At 34.3% G+C, this 23405-nt stretch overlaps 1 protein-coding gene across 1 annotated transcript in view; it reads right to left on the reverse strand.

Moving 5' to 3' along the window:
- The window catches only part of TRPC4 (transient receptor potential cation channel subfamily C member 4), a 342201-nt gene that overhangs the window by 195700 nt on the left and 123096 nt on the right, over positions 1-23405 (reverse strand). The window contains exon 3 of the mRNA XM_081128497.1: positions 17076-17594. Within this exon, the coding sequence (XP_080984623.1) occupies positions 17076-17594 (519 nt within the window). The remainder of the gene's footprint in view (positions 1-17075; positions 17595-23405) is intronic.

Consider the following 23405-nt stretch of genomic DNA (forward strand, 5'->3'; position numbering starts at 1 on the left):
TGACCAGCTCCGAGGGGAGCTGGGATAGCACACAAGGAGCTGACCCAGGTTTACTGAGATCAACTGTGCAGGATACCTGTGTGTGGCTGACTTTAGACCCCTTCTGCTTTGTTCTGAGGCATGGGGGCACCAGGACCTCACAAGGCAGGTTCTCTGCCTGTTTTTTGTTTTGTGTATTTTTGATTGCTGAACTGCATCCAACTTCCTGGCTTGCATTGGGGAGACATACCAGCAGAAGCTGGTATTTGTGTCTGCCTTGTGGAGAGCTTCCAACTGAGTGCCCTGTGAGATCAGCCAACCAGATCTGGGAAAGTAGGAGAGGAGTTCTCCTATCTCTCCATCAGGCTAAGAGCACCACACCCAACAGGAGAGGGGCTGGTTCAGAGCCCTGAAGCCCCAGATATCCCCTGCAGGGCACAGGCCTGAGGGGGAAGGGAGAACAGTTCACAGGACAACAATATAAGAATAAGACTTTCAAGGACTATTGTTTAGGAACTGGACAAAAATTTTAAACCTCTTCTGGGGGCTGGGCAGTCAACATGCTCACCAAAGTCTTTTTTAATCAAACCCACTGTGCCCAGAACACTGAAAGTGCCCATCCATAAAAGACAACACTTGAATTCAATCAAAGCCTACAGCAGGCCATTGTATGGGGAAGTAGAATTGAAGGATATGGTAGAGACTGAGGGCTTGGCTTTGAAGCAGAGACACAATGAGTGCCTGACAGTGAAACCTCTAAGAAAGGGGAACAATATCCCGAGCAACACTAACTGACCTACACTCTAAAGACTCCCTTCAGAAGACTCTGGGGTATGACCAGGCAACCATAAAGGGGAAACAAAATAGCTGACAGGTGGAGGTGGTCCACAGAGAGTTTCAGACCAGCCAACTACCTAAGGACAGCGGAGCCAAACCTAGGCATCTCTTGACATTGGTTGACATACAAGTACCTTCCAGGAGACACAAAATCAGCATAAAAAACAGTGAGCCTCAGACAACATAAGAAGCCAAGAATAAACTCATATGATAGACTTTCTTTTTTTTTGAAAAAAGGAAAAGAAAAATTTTTTTAAAAATTTTAATTGTTTTTAATTTTTAAATTAATTATTTAAAATTTTGTTTTGTCTTGCATTCTTGTTTTTTTGCTTTGTTTTGTTTTTGGTTCTATTATCAAGATTTTCTTGACATTCTCTGCTTTATTGTTGGGATATTATCATTATAACCAATACATTTATTGCTTTTCTCTATTATTTGCCCCATATTTCTTATTGGTCTCCTTCCCTGCCCTTGCTTTACCTCTCTCTCTCTTCTCGACCTACTGGCATAACTTTATTTTTCTTCTTTTCTTTTTATCTGCTTTTATTCTCTGTTTTCCCATCTTTTTGTTTGTTTGTGTTTGGCTGTTTTTCACACATTTTCCTATTCCTACTCTGTACCCTTATTTTTTTGGCTCTCCCTTTTTTATTTTCAGAACCTTTTATCTGCCCCCTTTATCACCTAATTGCTTCAGTATGTTTTACATTTTATTATTATTATTTTACTTTTTTAAATATTAGCAATAATATCCTTTCTCTTTCTTTCTCTTTGTTCTTTTTTTTGATTTAGCATTTCTGTTCTCAGTTCACTCTCCCAATGCTGCTTTCTCTTTGGTTGTTTTCATTGTGATAGGCTATTTTGTAAGTTGCTGTTTGTTTCCTCACAGTTTGGTTGTGTTTTGTTTTGCCTTGTCAGTACCTGTACAACAGCTTACAGAATGTTGTGGCTCAGACAAACAGCCAACGAGAGAGGAGAGTACTCCCTAGAATGGCTCTACAATAATCTAGACTCAATCACAAAAGGAGAGCCCAAAGAACACACAAAAGGGACATGCCTAGAGCAAATAGCTCAGAAGTATATAACAAAAACACACCTCTGGGTTCCACTGGACATACACTACAAAATCTCATCCCACTAGACTGGGAGAAAGCAAATATATCTAATGTACAGAAACAAACACTAAGAGTCACTAAAACGGGGAGACAAAGAAACCACCCAAACTAAAGAAAAGAAAAAATTGCAAGAAAAAGATCTTAAGGAGATGGAGTTAAGAAAATTATCTGAAATAGAGTTCAGAGTAATGGTTATAAAGATGCTCAAGGAAATGATTGAGAACCACAAGACTCTTAATGGTAAGGTCCAGGAATTTAGTGAAAGCATGAAAAAAGAGCTAGATATGATAAATAAGAACCAGGCAGAAATGAATAATACTATATCTGATATCAAGAATAGTCTGGAAGGAAAAAAAAGCAGGTTCAATGAAGCAGAGGGTAGAATAAGTGATGAAGAAGATAAGGTAGAAAAGACCACTTAGAGCAGAAAAAAAACACTTAAAAAGCATGAGGAGAGTCTAAGGGAGTTTTGTGACAACATGAAAAGAAACAACATTCACATAATAGGGGGACAAGAGGTAGAGAAAAGTGAGCAAGGAATAGAGAAGCTGGTAAAGAAAATACTGACAGAAAACTTCTGTAAGCTGGTGAAGTAGAAATCCACACAAGTTCAGGGAGCACAGAGAGGGCCAAAAAAGAGGAAACCAAAGACACCCACCACAAGACAAATGTAAAAGACAAAGAGAGAATATTAAGGGCTGCAAGAGGGAGACAAGCAGTGACCTAAAAGGGAACCCACATAAGGCTGACAGCAGATTACTCAACAGAAACACTTTAGGCCAGAAAGGAATGGCATGAAGTTCTCAAAGTAATGAAAAGGAAGAACCTACAACCAAGACTGCTTTATCCAGAAAGGATATCATTTAAAAGTAAAGGTAAAATCAAGAGCTTCCCAGACAAAAGAAGGCTAAAGGAGTTCACCACCAAACCAGTATTGCAAGAAATGCTAAATGGACTGCATTAAGAGGAAGAAATATTGAAAAGTACATAGCCATAAAGGGAAAAATGGCATTAAATAAGAATATATCAATAATAACGTTAAATGTAAATGGACTAACTTCTCCAATCAAAAAACACAGGATAACTGAATGGATAAGAAAACAGGGCGCATATATTTACTGTGTACAAGAAACCCACCTCAGAGCAAAAGATTCACACAGGCTGAGAGTGAAAGGATGGAAAAAATATTCCATGCAAATAGAAAAGAAAAAAAGGTGTTGTAGCAATACTTATTTCTGAGAATGTAGACTTCAAAATAAACACCATAACAGGAGACAAAGATGGTCACTACATTAAAGGAATTGATCCAACAGGAGGAAGTAACCCTTATCAATATATATGCACCCAATACAGGAGCACCTTAACATATAAAATATTTTTGTTGGACTTTAAGGGGGACATCAACAGCAAAACAATCATAGTGGGGAATTTTAACATCCCACTGTCATCACTGGACAGATCATCAAGACAAAAAATCAACAGGAAAATGAAGACTTTAAATGATACAATGGATCTAATGGATTTAATAGACTTTTAGGGATCATTTCATCTCAAAGCAGCAGAATACACATTCTTCTCAAGTGCACATGGAACATTTTCAAAAATATACCACATGTTATGGCACAAAGCAAGTCTCTACAAGTTCAAGAAGTTTGAAATCATATAAAGTATCATCTCGGATTGCAATGCCATGAAACTAGAAATCAACCGCAATAAAAAAACAAAAAAATATTTAAACACATGGAGGCTAAATAGTATGTTATTAATGAATAGGTTACCAATGAGATCAAGGAAAAAATCAAACACTTCCTGGAAAAAGACAAAAATGAACAGACAACAACCCCAAATCTATTAGAAACATTGAAAGCAGTAATGAGAGGAAACTTCATAGAATTACAGGCATATCTCAAAAAACAAGAAAAAGCTCTACTAAACCATCTAACACAACTAAAGAATTAGAAAGAGAACAGCAAAAAAAGCCCCAAGGAAGTAGAAGGGAGGAAATAAAAAATATAAGAGCAGAAATTCATGACATAGAAACTAAAAAACAATGCAAATATCAATGAAACCAAGATCTGGTTCTTTGAAAAGATAAAAAAGACTGATAAACATTTAGCTAGACTCACCAAGAAACAAAGAGAGAGGACCCAAATAAATAAAATAAGAAATGTAATTGGTGACATAACAACTACCCCAACAGCAATACAAAGGATTCAAAGAACATACTATGAGCAACTATATGCCAACAAACGGGACAACCTGGGTAAAATGGATGAATTCCTAGAGACATACAATCTTCCAAAGCTGAATCAGGAAAAATCAGAAAACCTGAATAGGCCAAAAATAACTAAAGAAATTGAAGCAGTAACAAAAAAAAACCTCCCAGTAAACAAAAGTCCTGCACCAGATGGATTTCCAGGAGAGTTTTACCAGACATTCAAAGAAGAATTAACACCTATTCTACTCAAATTATTCCAGAATATTCGAGAGGAAAACTTTGAAGCTCTTTTTATGAGGCCAGCATCATCCTAAACCCAAAATCAGGTAAAGACACTACAAAGAAAGAAAACTACAATCCAATGTCCCTGATGAAAATAGATGCTAAAATCCTCAACAAATACTAGCAAACTCAGTCCAGCAATACATTAAAAAGATCATACACCACAACAAAGTGGGATTTATTCTGGGGATGCAAGGCTGGTATAAAATGCAAATCAATAAATCTGATACATCACATAAACAAAATGAAGGAAAACAATCATATGATCATATCAATAGATGCAGAAAAAGCATTTGACAAAATCCAGCACCCATTTCTGATAAAAACACTCAGCAAAGTGGGAATAGAGGAAACATACTTCAACATAATTAAGGCTATATATGACCAACCTACAGCCAACATTATACTCAATGGTAAAAAACTAAAGCCATTTCCCTTACAAACAGAAAGAGGACAGGATTGTCCACTTTCACCACTCCTATTCAACATTATATTGGAAGTCCTTGCCGCAGCCATCAGTCAGAAAGAAAACATAAATGATATCCAAACTGGAAAGGAGGAAGTAAAACTGTCATTTTTTGCTGATGACAGGGTATTATACATAGAAAACCCTAAAAACTCCACCAAAGTACTACTAGATATGATCAATGAATTTGGCAAGGTAGAAGGATACAAAATTATCATCTAAAAATTGACAGCATTTTTATCCCCCAACAATGAATGCTCAGAAAAAGAAACTAAAATAAAAATACCACTTACCATTGCAACAACAACAAAAAAGATGCCATGGAATAAAATTAACCAAGGATGTAAAAGAACTGTACATGGAAAACTACAGGACACTGTAATCTATAGATACAATGGAATTCCTATTCAAATACCAACAGCATATTTCACAGACCTAGAAAAAATATTCCAAAAATTTAAATAGAATGAAAGACGACCCCAAATAGTGGCAGAAATCTTGAGAAAGAAGAACAGAGTTGTAATTATTGATTTCTGAGTATCAAAGTATACTACAAAGCCATTGTAATCTAAACAGCCTGGTATTGGTGCAACAACAGACATATAGATAAATGGAACAGAACAGAGACTCCAGAAGTAGACCTAACCATTATGGTCAGTTAATATTTGAAAAGGAAGCAAGCACATACAATGGAGTAAAGACAGTCTCTTCAATAAATGGTGGTGGGAAAATTGGACAGGTAAATGCAAAAAACTGAAATTAGATCAACAACCTACACCATATACAAGAACAAATTCAAAATAGATAAAAGACTTAAATGTAAGTCATGAAACCATAAAAATCCTGAAAGAAAACATAAGCAGTAAAGTCACAGACATCTCACGTAGTGGATTTTTCACCAATACATCTCCTAGAGCAAGGGAAACATAAGAAAACATAAACAAATGGGACTACATTCAAGCTAAAAAGCTTCTGCACAGCAAAAGAAATCAGCCTCAAAATACAAAGGAACCCACAGTATGGGAGAACATATTTGCTAAGGATGAATCTGATAAGGAGATAATTTCCAAAGTGTACAAAGAAATCATACAGTTCAACCTAAGGAAGATAATCCAATTAAAAAATGGGTGAAGGACCTGAATAGACACTTCTTCAAATATGACAGATGGCCAAGAGACATATTTAAAAATGCTCAACATCACTAATCATCAGAGAGATACAAATTCAAATAACAGTGAGTTATCACTTCACACCTGTCAGAATGGCTACAATCAATAAGTCAACCAATGACATGTGCTGGCAAGGATGTGGAGAAAGGGGAACACTGGTACACTGCTGGTGGGAATGTAGGCTGGAGCAGGAATGGAGGGAATGGAGGTTCCTCAAAAAATTAAAAATGGAACTGCCATTTGACCTAGTGATCCCACTTCTAGGAATGTATCCTAATAATCCTCAAACACTATTCAGAAAGAATATATGCATCCCTATGTTCATAGCAGCACAATTTACAATAGCTAAGATCTGAAAACAGATCAAGTGAACATCAGTAGATGAGTGGATAAAAAAGCTGTGGACATTTATGCCATGTAATTCCATTCAGTTGTAAAGAAGAAGGATCTCGTACCCTTTGGGACAGATATATAGAGATATCTATATACCTATATATATAGAAAGAACACACATCCACATAACTTTCATTACAATATATTGTTATAATTGTTTTCCTTTATTGTTGGTTTTTTAAAAATTTTATTATTGTTTAAAATATTACAGATGTCCCTTTTTCTCCCCAATGACCTGTTCCACCCCGTTCCTTCCCCCTCCCCAGTCCCTCTCCCCACCACTGTCCATGTCCTTGGGTTGTGTATATATGCACATAAATTCTTTGGTTACTCTCTCCCCCTCCACCCTCCAGCCCTCCTCCATCCCTCTGACATTCGTCAGTCTCATCTATGCTTCCATGTCATTGAATCTATTCTGTTCATCAGTTTATTAAGTTCTTTAGACTCCACATATAAGTAAGATCATGTGATGTTTGTCTTTCTCTGCCTGGCTTATTTCATTTAGCATAATATTCTCCAGGTCCATCCATACTATCCCAAAAAATATGAGATCCTTCCTCTTTAGAGCTGCATGGTATTCTATGGTGTATATATCCCACAGCTTTTTTATCCACTCATCTACTGATGGGCACTTGGGCTGATTCCAGATCTTAGCAATTGTAAATTGTGCTGCTATAACCATAGGGGTGCATATATTCTTTCTGATTAGTGGTTCAGGATTCTTATGGTATATTCCTAGAAGTGGGATCACTAGGTCAAAAGACAGTTCCATTTTTAATTTTTTGAGGAAACTTTATACTGTTTTCCATAGTGGCTGCACCAGTCTGCATTCTTAACAGTAGTGTACCTGGATCCCCTTTCTCCACATCCTTGCCAGCACATGTCATATGTTGATTTGTTGATGGTAGCCATTCTGACAGGTGTGAAGTGATATCACATTGTCATTTCAATTTGTATCTCTCTGATGATTAACCACTTTGAGCATTTTCTCATATGTCTCTTGGCAATCCGTATGTCCTCTTTGGAGAAGTGTCTATTTAGGTCCTTTGCCCATTTTTTAATTAGATTGTTTATCTTCCTCATGCTGAGTAGTATGAGTTCTTTGTACACTTCGGAAATTAGCCTCTTATCATATACATCTTTAGCAAATATGTTTTCCCAGGCTGTGGGGTTTCTTCGTATTTTGAGGGTGCTTTCGTTTGATGTGCAGCAGCTTTTTAGATTGCTGTAGTCCCATAAGTTTATTTTTTCTTTTGTTTCTCTTGCACTAGATGTATCAGTGAAAATTCCACTATGTGAGATGTCTGTGACTTTACTGCCTGTTTTCTTCCAGGATTTTTATAATTTCACAACTTACATTTAAGTCTTTTATCCATTTTGAGTTAATTTTTGTGTATGGTGAAAGTTGGTGGTCTAATTTCATTTTTTTTGCATGTAGCTGTCCAATTTTTCCAGCACCATTTATTGAAGAGGCTGTCTTTTCGCCATTGAATGTTCTTGCCTCCTTTGTGAAATATTAACTGGCCATAATGGTTTGGGTTTATTTCTGGGGTCTCTATTCTGTTCCACTGATCTATATGTCTGGTGTTATAGCAATACCAGGCTCTTTTGATTACAATGGCTTTATAGTAAATTTTGGTATCTGGGAAAGTGATCCTTCCCACTCTCTCCTGTTTTCTCAAGAGGGCTGCAGCTATTTGGGGTCTTTTTTGGTTCCATATAAATTTTCAAAATGTTTGTTCTAGATCTGTGAAATATGCTGTTGGTAATTTAATAGGAATTGCCCTGAATCTATAGAGTGCTTTGGGTATTATGGACATTTTAATGATATTAATTCTTCCAAGCCATGAGCATGGTATGTTCTTCAAGTTGTTTGTATCTTCTTCTATTACTTTTTTCAGTGTCCCATGCTTTTACACGTACAGGTGTTTTACATCCTAGGTTAATTGTATTCCTAAGAATCTTATTTTTTAGTTGCAATGGTAAATGGTATTGTTTTTTTAGTTTCTCTTTCTGAAAGTTGATTGTTGATGTAAAAGAATGCCACTGATTTCCATATGTTGATTTTGTATTCAGCTACCTTGCCAAATGCATTTATCAAATCTAGTAGTACTTTGGTGGAGTCTTTAGGGTTTTCTATGTACAATATCATGTCATCTGCAAATAATACAGTTTTACTTCCTCCCTTCCAATTTGGATACCTTTTATGTTTTCTTCCTGTCTACTGGCTGTGGCGAGGACTTCCAATACAATGTTGAATGAGAGTGGTGAAAGTAGACATCCCTGTCAGTCCATTTTAAAGAAGAGAAAGCAGAGGAGGGAAGATGGTGATACTGCGAGAAGCAGAAGAGTGCCCCCGACCCAGTCACAGACTCGATTTAATCCCAAAATTCTATGTAGCCAGCTTGGAAAAACCAGAGAAACATACCTGAATTTACATTTTGTGAGTAGCGGGAAATCAAGCCCAGCACGGGCTTCAGAGGGCCTCCCTTTTTCTACACCCCCCTCTCTTACCAGACTCTATGATGTTAGTTTCTCTTATTCTCTTTACTGAATTTTTAATTAATCATTTTCAACTATTATTCTATTCACATTCTCTCACTTAATTGTTTGCTGGCCATTCTTTCAGAATCTTTTCTCTGTGTTATAATCTCCCAGAGGCTTCTCTATTTTTTATATTTTAGTTTATTATTATTATTTTCTAAATTTTCATCACTATTAATAACAACATACTTCTTTCTCTCTAAGCTTTCCTTTTTCCTTCCTTTTATTGAGCATCGTTTTGGTTTTTTTGTTTTGTTTAATTTTTTCTCTAAAATTTGTGTTCTCCCTTCACTCTCACAGTTCTATTTTGACTTGGGTTGTTTTCACTGTGACTGTCAAGATACTTTGTAAGATACTCCTTGTTTCCTGGAAGTTTAATTGGGTATTGTCCTGACCTGCCAGCACCCATACAACAGCATACACAACGAGGTCAGAGCAGAGTCACACAGTTAGTCAACCTGAGAGGAGAGTCCGAAGGACTGGTGAACAATACTCTAGACCCAACCACATCAGGAAAACCAAAAAAACCCACAAAAGGGACATGCTCACAAGGAGCATGCCCAGAGCAAAGAGCTCAGAAGTATAAGGAAAACACACCTCTGTGTTCCACTGGTCTCACAATACAAAATCCCAACCCACAAGACTGAGAGACAACAAACATATCTAATATATAGATACAAACACTAAGACCTACCAAAATGGGGAACAAAGAAACTCCCAAATTAAAGAAAAGGAAAAATTGCCAGAAAAAGACTTTGATGATATGGCGTTAAGCAAGTTATCAGAAACAGAGTTCAGAGTATTGATTTTAAAAAAAAACTTTTATGTTCAAGGAACTTAATAAGACACTAGATGATAAGATCGAAGACCTCAGTGAAAACATAAAAAAATATATATATAACATAAACAAAAATCAGACAGAGATAAAGGATGCTGTATGTGATAACAAAAACACACTGGAAACAATTAAAAGCAGGCTCAATGAAGCAGACAATAGAATAAGTGACTTAGAAGACAAGGTAGAAAAATATCACTCAATCATAGCAGCAGAAATAACACTTAAAAAGCATAAGGAAAGTCTAAAGGAGCTTTGGACAAAAATGAAGCAAAAAAATATTCACATTATAGGAGTACCAAAGGGGGAGGAAAGAGACCAAGGGATAGAGAACTTGGTGGAGAAAATATTGACAGAAAACTTGCTTATGCTGGCAAGGGAGAAAGCCACACAAGTGCAGGAAGCAGAAGCACAGAGGTCTCCAAACAACAGGGACCCAAAGAGACCCACTCCAAGACACATCATAATTAAAATGGCAAATGTCAAGGACAAAGAGAAAATATTAAGGTCTGCAAGAGAGAGACAAGCAGTGACCTACAAGGGAATCCCCAAAAGGCTGACAGCCGCTTTCTCAAGAGAAACTCTTCAGTCCAGAAGGGAGTGGCATGAAGTTCCCAAAGTAATGAAAACCAAGAACATGCAACCAACATTGCTTTATCCAGTAAGGCTATCCTTTAAAATTGAAGATGAAATAAAGAGCTTTTCAGACAAAAAAAAAAAAAAAAGCTAAAGGGGTTCAGTACCACCAAACTAGCATTGCAAGAAATGCTAAAAGGACTGCTCTAAGAAAAAGAAGAAATAGTGAAAGGTACATCAGCATAAAGATTAAAAATGGCATTAAATAAGTTCATACCAATAGCAAGCTTAAATGTAAATGGAATAAATGGTCTAATCAAGAGATATAGAATATGTGAATGGATAAGAAAACAGGACCCATATATCGGCTGTCTACAAGAGATCCACCTGAGAGCAAAAGTTCCACAAAGGCTAAAAGTGAAGGGATGGAATAAATATTCCATGCAAATAAATGTAGGAAAAGAAACCTGAGTAGCAATTCTTATTTCTGACAAAATAGGCTTCAAAATGAAGACTATAACAAGGGACAAAGACAGTTACTACATAATACTAAAGGGATCAATCCAACTGGAGGAAATAATCCTAATAAACATTTTTTTCACCTAATATAGGAACACCTAAATATATAAAAATTTCTTGGTTGACTCATAGGGGGAGATTGACAGCAAGACAATCATAGTGGAAGACTTTAACACCCCACTGTCAGCACTAGACAGACCACCAAGAAAAAAAATCAACAGAAAACACAGACCTAAAATGATTCATTAGACCTAATGGATTTAATTGACATTTACAGAATATTTCATTCCAAAACAGCAGAATACACATTCCTCTCAAGTCAACATGGAACATTCCCTAAAACAGATCACACACTAGGGCACAAGGCAAGTCTCTACAAATACAAGAAGACTGAAATCATATGAAGCATCTTCTTGGATCCCAATGCCATATAACTAGAAAGCAACCACTATAAAAAAAAAACTAAAAAATATTCAAACACATGGAAGCTGAATAGCATGCAATTAAACAACAAATGGGTTACCAAAGAGATCAGGGAAGAAATCAAACAATTCATGGAAATAAATGAAAATGAACAGACAAAAACCCAAAATCTATGGGCCACAGCGAAAGCAGTCCTCAGAGGAAAATTCATAGCATTACAGACTTATGTCAAGAAACAAGAAAAAGATCTAATGAACCATCTGAAACAATAACTAAAAGAAGTAGAATGAGAACAGCAAGAAAAGCCCCAAGGATGGAGAATGAAGGAAATAATAAATATCAGAGCAGAAATTAATGACATAGAGACTAAAAAAACAATACAAAAAAAATCAATGAAACCAAGAGCTGGTTCTTTGAAAAGATAAATAAGATTGATGCACCTTTAGCCAGACTCACCAAGAAACAAAGAGAGAGAACACAAATAAATACAATCAGAAAAGAAAGAGGGGATATAACAACTGACCCAACAGAAATACAAATGACTGTAAGAAAATACTATGAGGAACTACCTGCCAACAAGTTGGATGACATGGGTGAAATGGACAAATTCCTAGAAGCATACAACCTTCCAAAGCTGAATCAGGAAGAGGGAGAAAACCTGAATAGGCCAATAACAACTAATGAAATTGAAGCAGTAATCAATAAACTCGCAGCAAACAAAAGTCCTGAACAAGACAGGTTTACAAGAGAGTTTTACCAAACATTCAAAGAAGAATTAACAGCTATTCTATTCAAACAATTCCAGAAAATTCAAGAGGAGGGAAAATTCCCAAACTCTTTATGAGGCCAGAATCATCCTAACCCCCAAGCCAGATAAAGACACTACAGAGAAAGAAAATTACAGGCGAACATCCCTGATGAACAAAGATGCTAAAATCCTCACTAAAATACTAGGAGACTGGATCCAGCAATACATTAAAAAGATCATACACAACGACCAAGTGGGATTTATTCTGGGGATGCAAGGCTGGTATAACCTCTGCAAATCTATAAATGTGACAAATCATATAAACAAAATGAAGGACAAAATTCATGACCATATCAATAGATGCAGAAAAAGCATTAGACAAAAGCCAGTACCCATTTCTGATAAAAACTCTCAGTAAAGTGGGACTAGAGGGATCATACCTCAATATAATAAAGGCTATATATGACAAACCTACAGTCAACATCGTACTCAATGGTCAAAAACTAAAACCATTTCCCCTAAATCAGGAACAAGAAAGGGATGATCACTTTCACCACTCTTATTCAACATAGTACTGGAAGTCCTTGCCACAGCCATCAGCAAGGAAGGAAACATAAAAGGTATCCAAACTGGAAGGGAGGAAGTAAAACTGTCATTAGTTGCAGATGACATGATATTGTACATAGAAAACCCTAAAGACTCCACCAAAGTACTACTAGATTTGATAAACGAATTTGGGAAGGGGACCAGATGCAAAATCAACATCTGGAAATCAATGGCATCCTTAAACACTAACAACAAACTTTCAGAGAGAGAAACTAAAAAAACAATTCTATTTACCATTGCTACTAAAAAAATAAGATACCTAGGTATAAACTTAACCAACGATGTAAAATACCTGTACCCAGAAAACTACGGGACACTAAAAAAAGAAATAGAGGAAGATATGAACAAGTGGAAGAATACACCATGCTCATGAATTGGAAGAATTAATATCATTAAAATGTCCATACTACCCAAATCAATTTATAAATTCAATGAAATTCCTACTAAAATACCAACAGCATAATTCACAGATCTAAAACAAACATTTCAAAAAATTATACAGAACCAAAATATACCCAAAAGAGCTGCAGCCATCAAGAGAAAAAAGAACAAAGTGGGTGGAGTCACTTTACCAGATATCAAACTATACTACAAAGCCATTGTTATCAAAATAGCCTGGCATTGGTACAACAACAGACATATAGATTAATGGAACAGAACATAGACCCAGAAATAGACCTACATCATTATGCTAGGTTAATATTTGAAAAAGGAGGCAAGAGCATACAATGGAGTAAATACAGTCTCTTCAATAAGTGGTGCTGGGAAAACTGGACAGTTACATGCAAAAAAATGAAACTAGACCACCAACTTTCACCATACACAAAAATTAATGTAAGTCACAAAACCATAAAAATTCTGGAAGAAAACAGGCAATAAAGTCACAGACATCCCATGTAGTGGAATTTTCACTGATATATGTCCTAGGGCAAAAGAAATGAAAGAAAAAATAAACATATGGGACTACAACAAACTAAAAAGCTTCTGCACAGCCAAAGAAAACAGCCACAAAATACAAAGGAACCTCTTGGTCTGGGAAAACATATTTCCCAATGATGTATCTGATAAGGGGCTAATTTCCAAAGTATACAAAGGACTCATACTACTCAGCAAGAGGAAGACAAAAACTCCAATTAAAAATTGGGCAAAGGACCTGAATAGACACTTCTCCAAAGAGGACATACAGATGGCCAAGAGACATATGAGAAAATGCTCACAGTCACTAATCATCAGAGAGATGCAAATTGAAACCACAATGAGGTATCACCTCACATCTGTAAGAATGTCTACCATCAACAGATCAACATATGACATGTGCTGGTGAGGATGTGGAGAAAGGGGAACCCTAGTACACTGCTGGTGGGAATGCAGACTGGTGCAACCACTATGGAAAACAGTATGGAGGTTCCTCAAAACATTAACAATTGACCTGCCCTTTGACCCAGTGATCCCACTTCTAGGAACATATCCTAAGAATCCTGAAATACTAATCAGAAAGAATATATGCAGCCCTATATTCATAGCAGCATAATTTACAATAGCTAAGATCTGGAAACAGCCCAAGTGCCCATCAGTAGATAAGTGGATAAAAAAGCTGTGGGACATATAAACCATGGAATACTATGCAGCTGTAAGAAGAAGGATCTTGTACTTTTTGGGACAGTATAGATGGACCTGGAGAATATTATGCTAAGTGAAATAAGCCAGGCAGAAAAAGACAAACATCATATGATCTCGCTTATATGTGGAATCTAAAGAACTTAATAAACTGTTAAACAGAATAGACTCAATGACATGGAAGCATAGATCAGACTGACGAATGTCAGAGGGATGGAGGAGGGATGCTGGTTGGAGGTGGAGAGATTAACCAAAGTATTTATATGCATATATGTACAACCCAAGGTAACAGACAATGGTGGGGAGAGGGACTGGGACGGGGGATAGCATGGGGTAAAATGGGTCATTGGGGAGAAAAAGGGACATTGTAATATTTTAAACAAACATAAACAACAAATAAAAATAAATAAATAAATACTTCTAGAAAAACATAAATAATTAAAAATAAAGAAGAGAAAGTATAAACTCAAAGGATAATTTCTTTAATATCACATACCTGGTTAGTAAGAATGATCTTTTTAGTTGTTCAGAAACAAAACAGAGAACAGTATATATTTAATATTTAATTGCCTCTTCATAATAGACTAAAAGCTGTACATGGGCAGAGCCATGCCACCATTGAGTCCTTAGTGCCTTGCATGTTGCCTGGAATGTGTTTTGTAAAATAAATGTTCAAAGAGTTAGTGAAAGAGGAAATAAATGAATGAAATGTATAAAAGTAACTTTTCAATAATAATGTAAACATATTTGATAAAAATATTAACATGTTATATGTAAGAAATTCATATTAAATGTTTTGTTTTGGACAACTCTTGACAAGAATTTGGCAGCTTCAGTTGATTAAATATCACTGTAGTATTTCATTATGAGGGTATGGTAAAAGAATCAGAGTGGTTTTTTCAGTGCCTTCACAAAAGTCATATTGGCCAAAGATAATGTTAAATCAGTTATGATATCAGGATCAAAATCACTGTAGTTATCAGTGAGAACAAAAGTGAAACAACTGGGCACAGCTGGCTGCTACTGTATTCTTTGTTTTATTTCATGGATAGAGCATTCTGGGAATTTTATTACACTCATCACTTATAGGATAATATCAAAACTGAATAGATATATCATAAGAGAAGACCTCTGTAATCATTGTGTCAATCCTTAAATTCCCATTCTCCCCCAAAACTAAATAAAGTAAAACATAATATTGTGTTAATAATATATATTTAAGAAGGCCTGGCCCAAATTCTGAGGCCACATCAATATTTTACCTCATTTTATCAGTTCTAATGCATGGGATTACTTTTAACTTTCATATTTTTTAAACTTTAAAATCTTTAATCAAATGAAGTTTGTCATCAGTTTCTTATAGTTGTATATTCAAATGATTCTAACCCCTTTAAATGATCAGATCCCTGAGACCTAAACACATGAACCTATGAAAATGAATTAATATTTTTGAAACAGTTCAAAGTAGCGTATGTGTTTTTAGAATCACATGCAATGCACACAAAAGAAGTTGCTTCTTTCCTTGTTAGGCAAAGCTCCTTTCAACTAAGTTCAGGTTCCCCTGACAAATGACTAAAAAAACTACAAGAGAAACTAGAGGAAGCATGTTCAGGTATCATGAATTATAAATATTTAGTAAGTAACAATAGACAAAGCAGCCAGGGCTAATTCAAAGCTAAGTTCAAAAGGAATCAAATACATTTTTTTAAAATTCAGAAATCTCATTTTCTTTTTCTTTCCTTTTCATCTTATATAGATTTTTTTTCAAATTGTTGTTCTGGAATAAATAATTACTGTAATTAAAAATTGAACAGAGAACCAATTTTCTGAAGATAGAAGTAAACAGGTTTTGGAGAACTCACAACTCAAACAGTGATGGAAACAAAAACACAATTATGGTGGGTAATAAGTGTAATAGATATGAATTTCCTTATTTTATAATTCAAATCCATGAAATTTTTCATGAGAAATTTATTACTCTCCTACTATTAACTTTCTTAACTTCTTATTCCTAAAAAAATCAAGAAACTTAACCAGACTTTAGAAAAGTTTTAGTATTTTATCTACTGTTGGACCAAAGACTTTTCCTTTATTAATAACTTCTAATAATGTATTTTATTAATGTAATACCTTATAATTCACTAAGAGCCTTCACATATATCCACACATTTTACATTTCCTATAAATCTGTGAGGGACATCCTTTATATAGATAAATACATATATAATCAAATGTTATACGTTTAAAGTTCATTAAGTAGATGGGAAAAGAGAAGCTCAGGGAGATCTGTGTGACTATCTAAAGTAACAAGGTGTAAATGAGAGAACCAGAACTCTCAGTCTGAAAATTCTAAAATTTATGGGTTTTTAAAATTATGCCGAAGTAAATGTGTCCATTCTAATAGAGATACCAAAACCATCATCAATTATGAAATCATTTATCATTCTTCAATGTCTTACATAATTATTAATCTGACAAATAAATATCAATCAAACAATAAACATCATCTACTTACAGTTAAATAGAAAATGCTCATGCATAGAGGGGATAAATGGTGATAAAAAAATTAAATTAAATTAAATTTTAAAAAAAGGAAATGCTCATACATAGAGGGGATAAAGGGTGATGGAAAAAATAAAATAAAATAAAAAGAAAGAATGAAAATGCTCATACCTAATTTTGTAGTATCAGTTTACTGCACTGTGATTAAATTTTATGGCATTTTGATGGATAAAGTATGGCAACACTCACCTCTTTTTGACGGTACTTAATGGCCAATTTTAGTCTTGCAAGATCATTTCCACTTTGTTCTTCTATGAGACTACTGTCATCTCGATAATTAAGAATGATTTCTAGTTCTCTGGAGCTTCTTGTCTGATCCAGTAGGTCCTTAGCAAATTGTTTGCACTGTCGTGACAGTTCCTCATACTCTGACTTGAATTCATTTTCCACTTTGCTCAATTCCTGAAGCTCCCAACTTAACTGAAAGGCTGTGAGAAAAGGATCTTCACTTGACAATGCAATGAGAGAGGGGCTTGCCAAGGCCTTATAGATGTTGAGTCTGGAGCGTGAGTGGCGGAGGCTATCCACATCTGAACTGGAGATGCATTCAACACAGTTACAGCGGACCTCATGAGGTCTGGGCACTGAGACTCCTTTCTGAACTAAAAGTTTTATTATCTCATAATTATTTGTGTGGGCTGCCAAAATGATTGGTGTAATGTCCGGAGTGAATTCAGAGAACTGCTTATCAAGGAGTATGGGAGGCACCTAGGAAAAAAAGGAAAAAGATGAATATTTATTGTTCAAGCCTGTGAATTTCAAACAGCATGCCATAAAGTGTTAATCAGGGTTCACAATTTTTTGCCTGTTTATGCAGGAGAGATATGGTTGTTTTTCCCAAAAATGCAAGAGAAAATTACAGAAAAAAATAATGGTCCTACATGTTATTCTTTCTTTAATCTGAATTACACTTTTTTAGGAATCTTAAATAAGTGACTATGGAAACTCTCTATTTGATTATAGCCCTTCTTGCTCCCAACTTATTTTCTGACAATCTTTGTTTTTCTTTCCCAGAGATGTTGACTCCCTAAATAATCAAGAATTACATTAAAAAATAGTTAATGATTTGTTTTAAAACCAAGATTTCCTCTGTAATAGAAGTATTTCAATTCTTTAGTTTTGTTGTTGTTTTTGTGTTTTGTCTTTTGCATTCCTAACATCCAACTAATGATTAAAGGTGGCAGCAGAACAAAAGAGGTCTAGCCTCATGCTTTCTGTTTTGATCTATTCCTTGGTATATTTTCCAGATGACAAGGGATGCTCCATTGTTAATATCATTGTTTTTATTAAAAATAAACAAATGCTTCCTAGTAAATCAGGTCACTAGTGTGTCTATGCATAATTTCCTTTTAGGTTATACTCTAGAAATAAGCACTATTTAGTAATCACCTGCTAGGCACATTAAACCTCCCCATTAATTATTCACATATTATAGATGTGATCCCTCAGAAAGTAAGTGGAAGGCCTGCCCTTTGAACCTGAGTCCACTTGTTTGACACTCAAGTCTATATGTCTTGCATTACACCATGCTGCTGTACAATTTTTGGTTTAATATTTCTTCCTCCTGGCAAAAAGTCATACTGGCATCTGTGAAAATCAAAGCTACATAAGGGCAAGTTAAGCAGGCATGGCAGAAAAAATAATGACACATTTCACATTAAAATATGCTGCTAAAATATAAAGGAAACCACAATAGTATCAAAAGTAAAACAACCATGCAGAAAACACCAATACTGATATGAAGCTTCAATTACATTATTCTTTAGTAGAGGTGTAGGCTTTATATGTGAATAATTAAACCTACATGTTTTTATTTCATCTGTCCATTTAGAATATCCATTTGTTTTATAAGAAACACCATATAAAAGTTAAAATGATGAAATTATCTATTTGAAATATATGCAATCAGTTTGTAAAAATAGTAACAACCCTGATATTTAAAATGTGCTTATTAGGGAAACCATACTGCCTTTTGAGATAGTAGGTTACATTTAAATAGGGTTAATACATACCTCATTATTTTTAAGTAATCTTTCATTTTAAAGATAATATTAATTAATAATTTTGTTATATATCTACTACAAAGAGAAAGAAATTCATTAAACAAAACTGAATAAGAGAATATTTTTAACTATTCTCCAAGTATTTTCTGTGGCAGACATTTACGGAAAAACAAAACCATAAGTAAGTACCTAAAATAAATGTAGATTTAAGTCACAGACAGATGTAATTTAATGGGGTTTTCTGGATTCAATATAATTTCATCAGGATTTCTGTTGTTAAAAGTGTCAACAATTCATTAACTATAAAATGTAACTTTGAAAAATTTATAGGAAATTTTATGGAAAACTTTATAAGATGACCATAATGAAAAGCATACATTTTGAACACAAAACAACCCAAAATCTATAGGACACAGCAAAAGCAGTTCTGAGAGGGAAAGCTCATAGCATTACAGGCATAGCCCAAGAAACAAGAAAAATCTCAATCGAACCCTTCACCTAAAATGCCTAGAGAAAGAACAAGAAAAACCCAGAGTAAGCAGAAGGAAGAAAATAATAAAGATCAGAGTGGAAATAAATGACCTAGAGACTAAAAATATAATACAAAAGATCATTGAAACCAAGAGTTGGTTCTTTGAAAAGATAAACAAGATTGATGAACCTATAACCAGACTCATCAAGAAAAAAAGAGAGAGGATCCAAATAAATAAAATGAGAAATGAAAGAGGAGAAGTAACAACTGACTCCACAGTAATACAAAGGATTATAATAAAATGATACAATTATATGCTAACAAATTAGACAACCTGGGTGAAATGGACAAATTTCTAGAAACAGAATTTTCCAAAATTCAATCAGGAAGAATCAGAAATCCTGAATAGGTCAATAACAACTAATGAAATTGAAGCAGTAAGCACAAAGCTTTCAGCAAACAAAAGTCCTGGACTAGATGGCTTCACAGGCAAATTTTACCTAACATTCAAAGAAAAATGAACACTTATTCTCTTCAAACTGTTCCAAAATATTTAAGAGAAAAATAGACTTCCAAGACATTTTTACAAGGCCAGATTATCCTAATTTCAAAAGCATTACAAAGATATTACAAAGAAAGAAAATTATAGGCCAATATCCCTAATGAACATATATGCTAAAATCCTCAATAAAATATTAGCAAATCAGATCTAGCAATATATTAAAAAGATCTTACATCATGCTTAAAGTGGGATTTATTCTAGGGATTCAAGGTTGGTATTATATTCACAAATTTAAAAAATGTGATACATCACAGAAACAAAATGAAACTTAAAAATCACATATTCTTATCAATAGATATAGAAAAAACATTCAATAAATTCCAGCACACATTTATGATAAAAACTCTCAGAAAAGTTTGAATAGAGGGACCATTCTTCCATATAATAATGGTCATATATGAAAAACTTACAGCTAACATCATACTCAATGGGCAAAAACTAAAATCATTTCCCTTAAGATCAGGAGCAAGACATGGATGTCTGCTTTTACCACTCGTATTGAACATAATACTGAAAGTCCAAGCCAGAGCATTCAGAAAAGAAGAAGAAATAAAGGTCATCAAAATTGCAAAGGAGAAAGTAAAACTGTCATTATTCACAGATTACATGACATTGTACATAGAAAATTCTAAAGACTCCATCAAAAAACCACTAGATCTAATAAATGAATTCATCAATGTAGCAAGATACAAAATTAATGTTCAGAAATTGGTGGCAATTTTTATACACCAACAATGAACTATCAGAAAAAAAAAACTAAGAAAACAATCCCAGTTACTAATGCAACAAAAATTAAGGTACCTAGGAATAAATTTAACTTAGTAGGTAAAAGACCTATACTCAGAAAATTGTATAACATTGAAGAAAAAAACTGAGGAAGATACATGTAAGGAGAAGCATATACTGTGTTCATGAATTGGAAGAATTAACATCATTAAAATGTTCATACTACCCAAAGCAACTTATAGATTCAACACAATTCCTATTAAAATACCAATGTCATATTTCACAGAACTAGAACAAATACCCCCAAAACGATTTATATAGAATCAAAAGACTCCGAATAGCATCAGCAATCTTAAGAAAGAACAAAGTTGGAAGTATCATTATACATGATGAGATAATACTACAAGGCCATTGTAATCAAAACAGCCTGATACTGGCATATGAACAGGCAAATACTTCAAAGGAACAGAATGTAGATACAAGAAATCAACCCACATCTTTATGGTCAATTACATTAGACAAAGGAATTAAGAGCATACAATGGAGTAAAGACATTCTCTTTAATAAATGGTATTTGGAAAATGGAACAGGTACCTGCAAAAAACTGAAACAAGACCACCAGATTTCACCATATATAAAAGTAAACTTAAAATGGATAAAAGACTTAAATGTAAGTCAGAAAACCATAAAAATCCTAGAAGAAAATATATGTAGTAAAATCTCAGACACAGCAATATTTTTGCCAATGTATGTCCTAGAGCAAGGGAAACAAAGGAAAAAATTAAAAAGCTTATAAACCTAAAAAGCTTCTGCACAGCTAAGGAATCCAGCAACAAAATAAAAAGGGAACCGACTGTATGAGAGAATATATTTGCCAATGATATGCCTGATAAGGGGTTAATTTCCAAAATATATAAAGAACTTATAAAATTCAACACCAAAATAACAATTCAAATAAAAAAAAATAGGCCAAGGACCCGAATAGACACTTCTTCAAAGAAGACATAAAGATGGCCAATAGACAAATGAATAGATGCTCAATGTCACTAGTTATCTGAGAGATGTACATTAAAACCACAATGACATTTCACCACACTCCTGCCAGAATTGCTACCATTATTAAACCAACAAACAAGTGTTGGCAATGATGTGGAGAAAAAGAAACCATCGTGTACTGTTCATGGGAATGCAGACTGGTTACGCCACTGTGGAAAACAGTATGGAGTTTCCTTGAAAAATTAAAAATGGAACTGCCTTATGACCCAGCAATTCCATTTCTTGGAATATATCCAAAGAAATTCTAAACACTAAATCAAAAGAATATACCTAACCCTGTGTACATTGTAGCATTATTTATAATAGCCAAGATCTGAAAACAGCCCAAGTGTCCATCAGTAGAGGAATGGATAAAAAGCTATGGTACATTTACACAATGGAATACTACACAGTTATAAAGAAGAAGGATTTCTTATCTTTTGTAACAGCATGGATGGACCTGCTACAGATTATCATTCTGAGTGAAATAAGCCAGCCAGAGAAAGACAAATACCATATGATCTCACTTATATGTGGAATATAATGAATAAAATAAACTGGCAAACAAAATAGAACCAGCGGCATAGATACATGGAACAGACTGACAGATGTCAGAGGGGAGAGTGGTAGTGGATACTGGATGAAAGAAAGTGAAGAGATCAACTAAAGAACATATATGCATAGCATATGAACACAGGCAACAGTGTGGTGATGGACAGAGAGATAGGTGTGGGGGCTGGGTTGAGGTTGGTAAAAGGGGAGAATAGAGGATATCTGTAATGTCAACAATAAATTTTTTAAAAAAGCATTCATTTTTCAGAGAAAAGGTGAGTGTCATATTAGAGATATAAATAAATAATTGACTAAAATATGAGAATATACCAAGAATATTCTGCTTATGATTTTTAATTCTAAATAAATCATTGTGAGTTTATAATATTTAATAATTAAACATTTCTAATTTTATTTTTATAAGAACTTCAATTTTTAAAAATAATTGTTAAATAGTTATATTATATAGGACCACAAATATATTCAATAATAATTTATTGGTCAATAATTTTTTTGAAATTACATAATTTTAATTATTGTAGTGTTTCTTGTTGCTCTTACAATAAATCATATGTTGTCTTTACCATTAATTGCTTATCACAATAAAAGGAATAAAAGGCTTTATGCTTAAGCAGCTAATAGAATGAAACCCTTAGTAAATAAAAAGGGGCCACTAGGTTTTATAAAAGTTATTAATATAAAATATAAACAATTCTAAATAATGAAAAAAAAAATGTCTTCAGTTCTTTCCCTCCACTACTTTTTCAAAAAACTTATTTTCTTAAAATACTACCATGACTTAAAAATCTTTGTAATTCAATAATATGTTCAACTTCAATCAACAAATATTAATTGAATCTGTTGTCTGGCACTGTGTTAGGCTCTCATAATTGAGAAAAATAAAGATGAAACAGTCTATATCCTCAAAGGGATGACTGCCATTGTGACAGAAAACACACATTTCCCATATCTCTCCAGTAAATTAGTTCAAATATTTACTAAATTACTATAAATTCAAACTATAATAGATACTGTGTGAAATAGTTTGAAAAATAAAAAAACAAGTGTTTTTTAATGTCATATCTGATATATGACATATTTTAATCATTCTGAAAATTTTCCAGGTACAGTAATTTCTGTTTATCTGCAGTTTCATTTTTCATAGTTTT

The sequence above is a fragment of the Miniopterus schreibersii genome (genome assembly GCF_964146895.1).
Source record: "Miniopterus schreibersii genome assembly, chromosome: 2".
In the NCBI taxonomy this organism is placed as follows: Eukaryota; Metazoa; Chordata; class Mammalia; order Chiroptera; family Miniopteridae; genus Miniopterus; species Miniopterus schreibersii.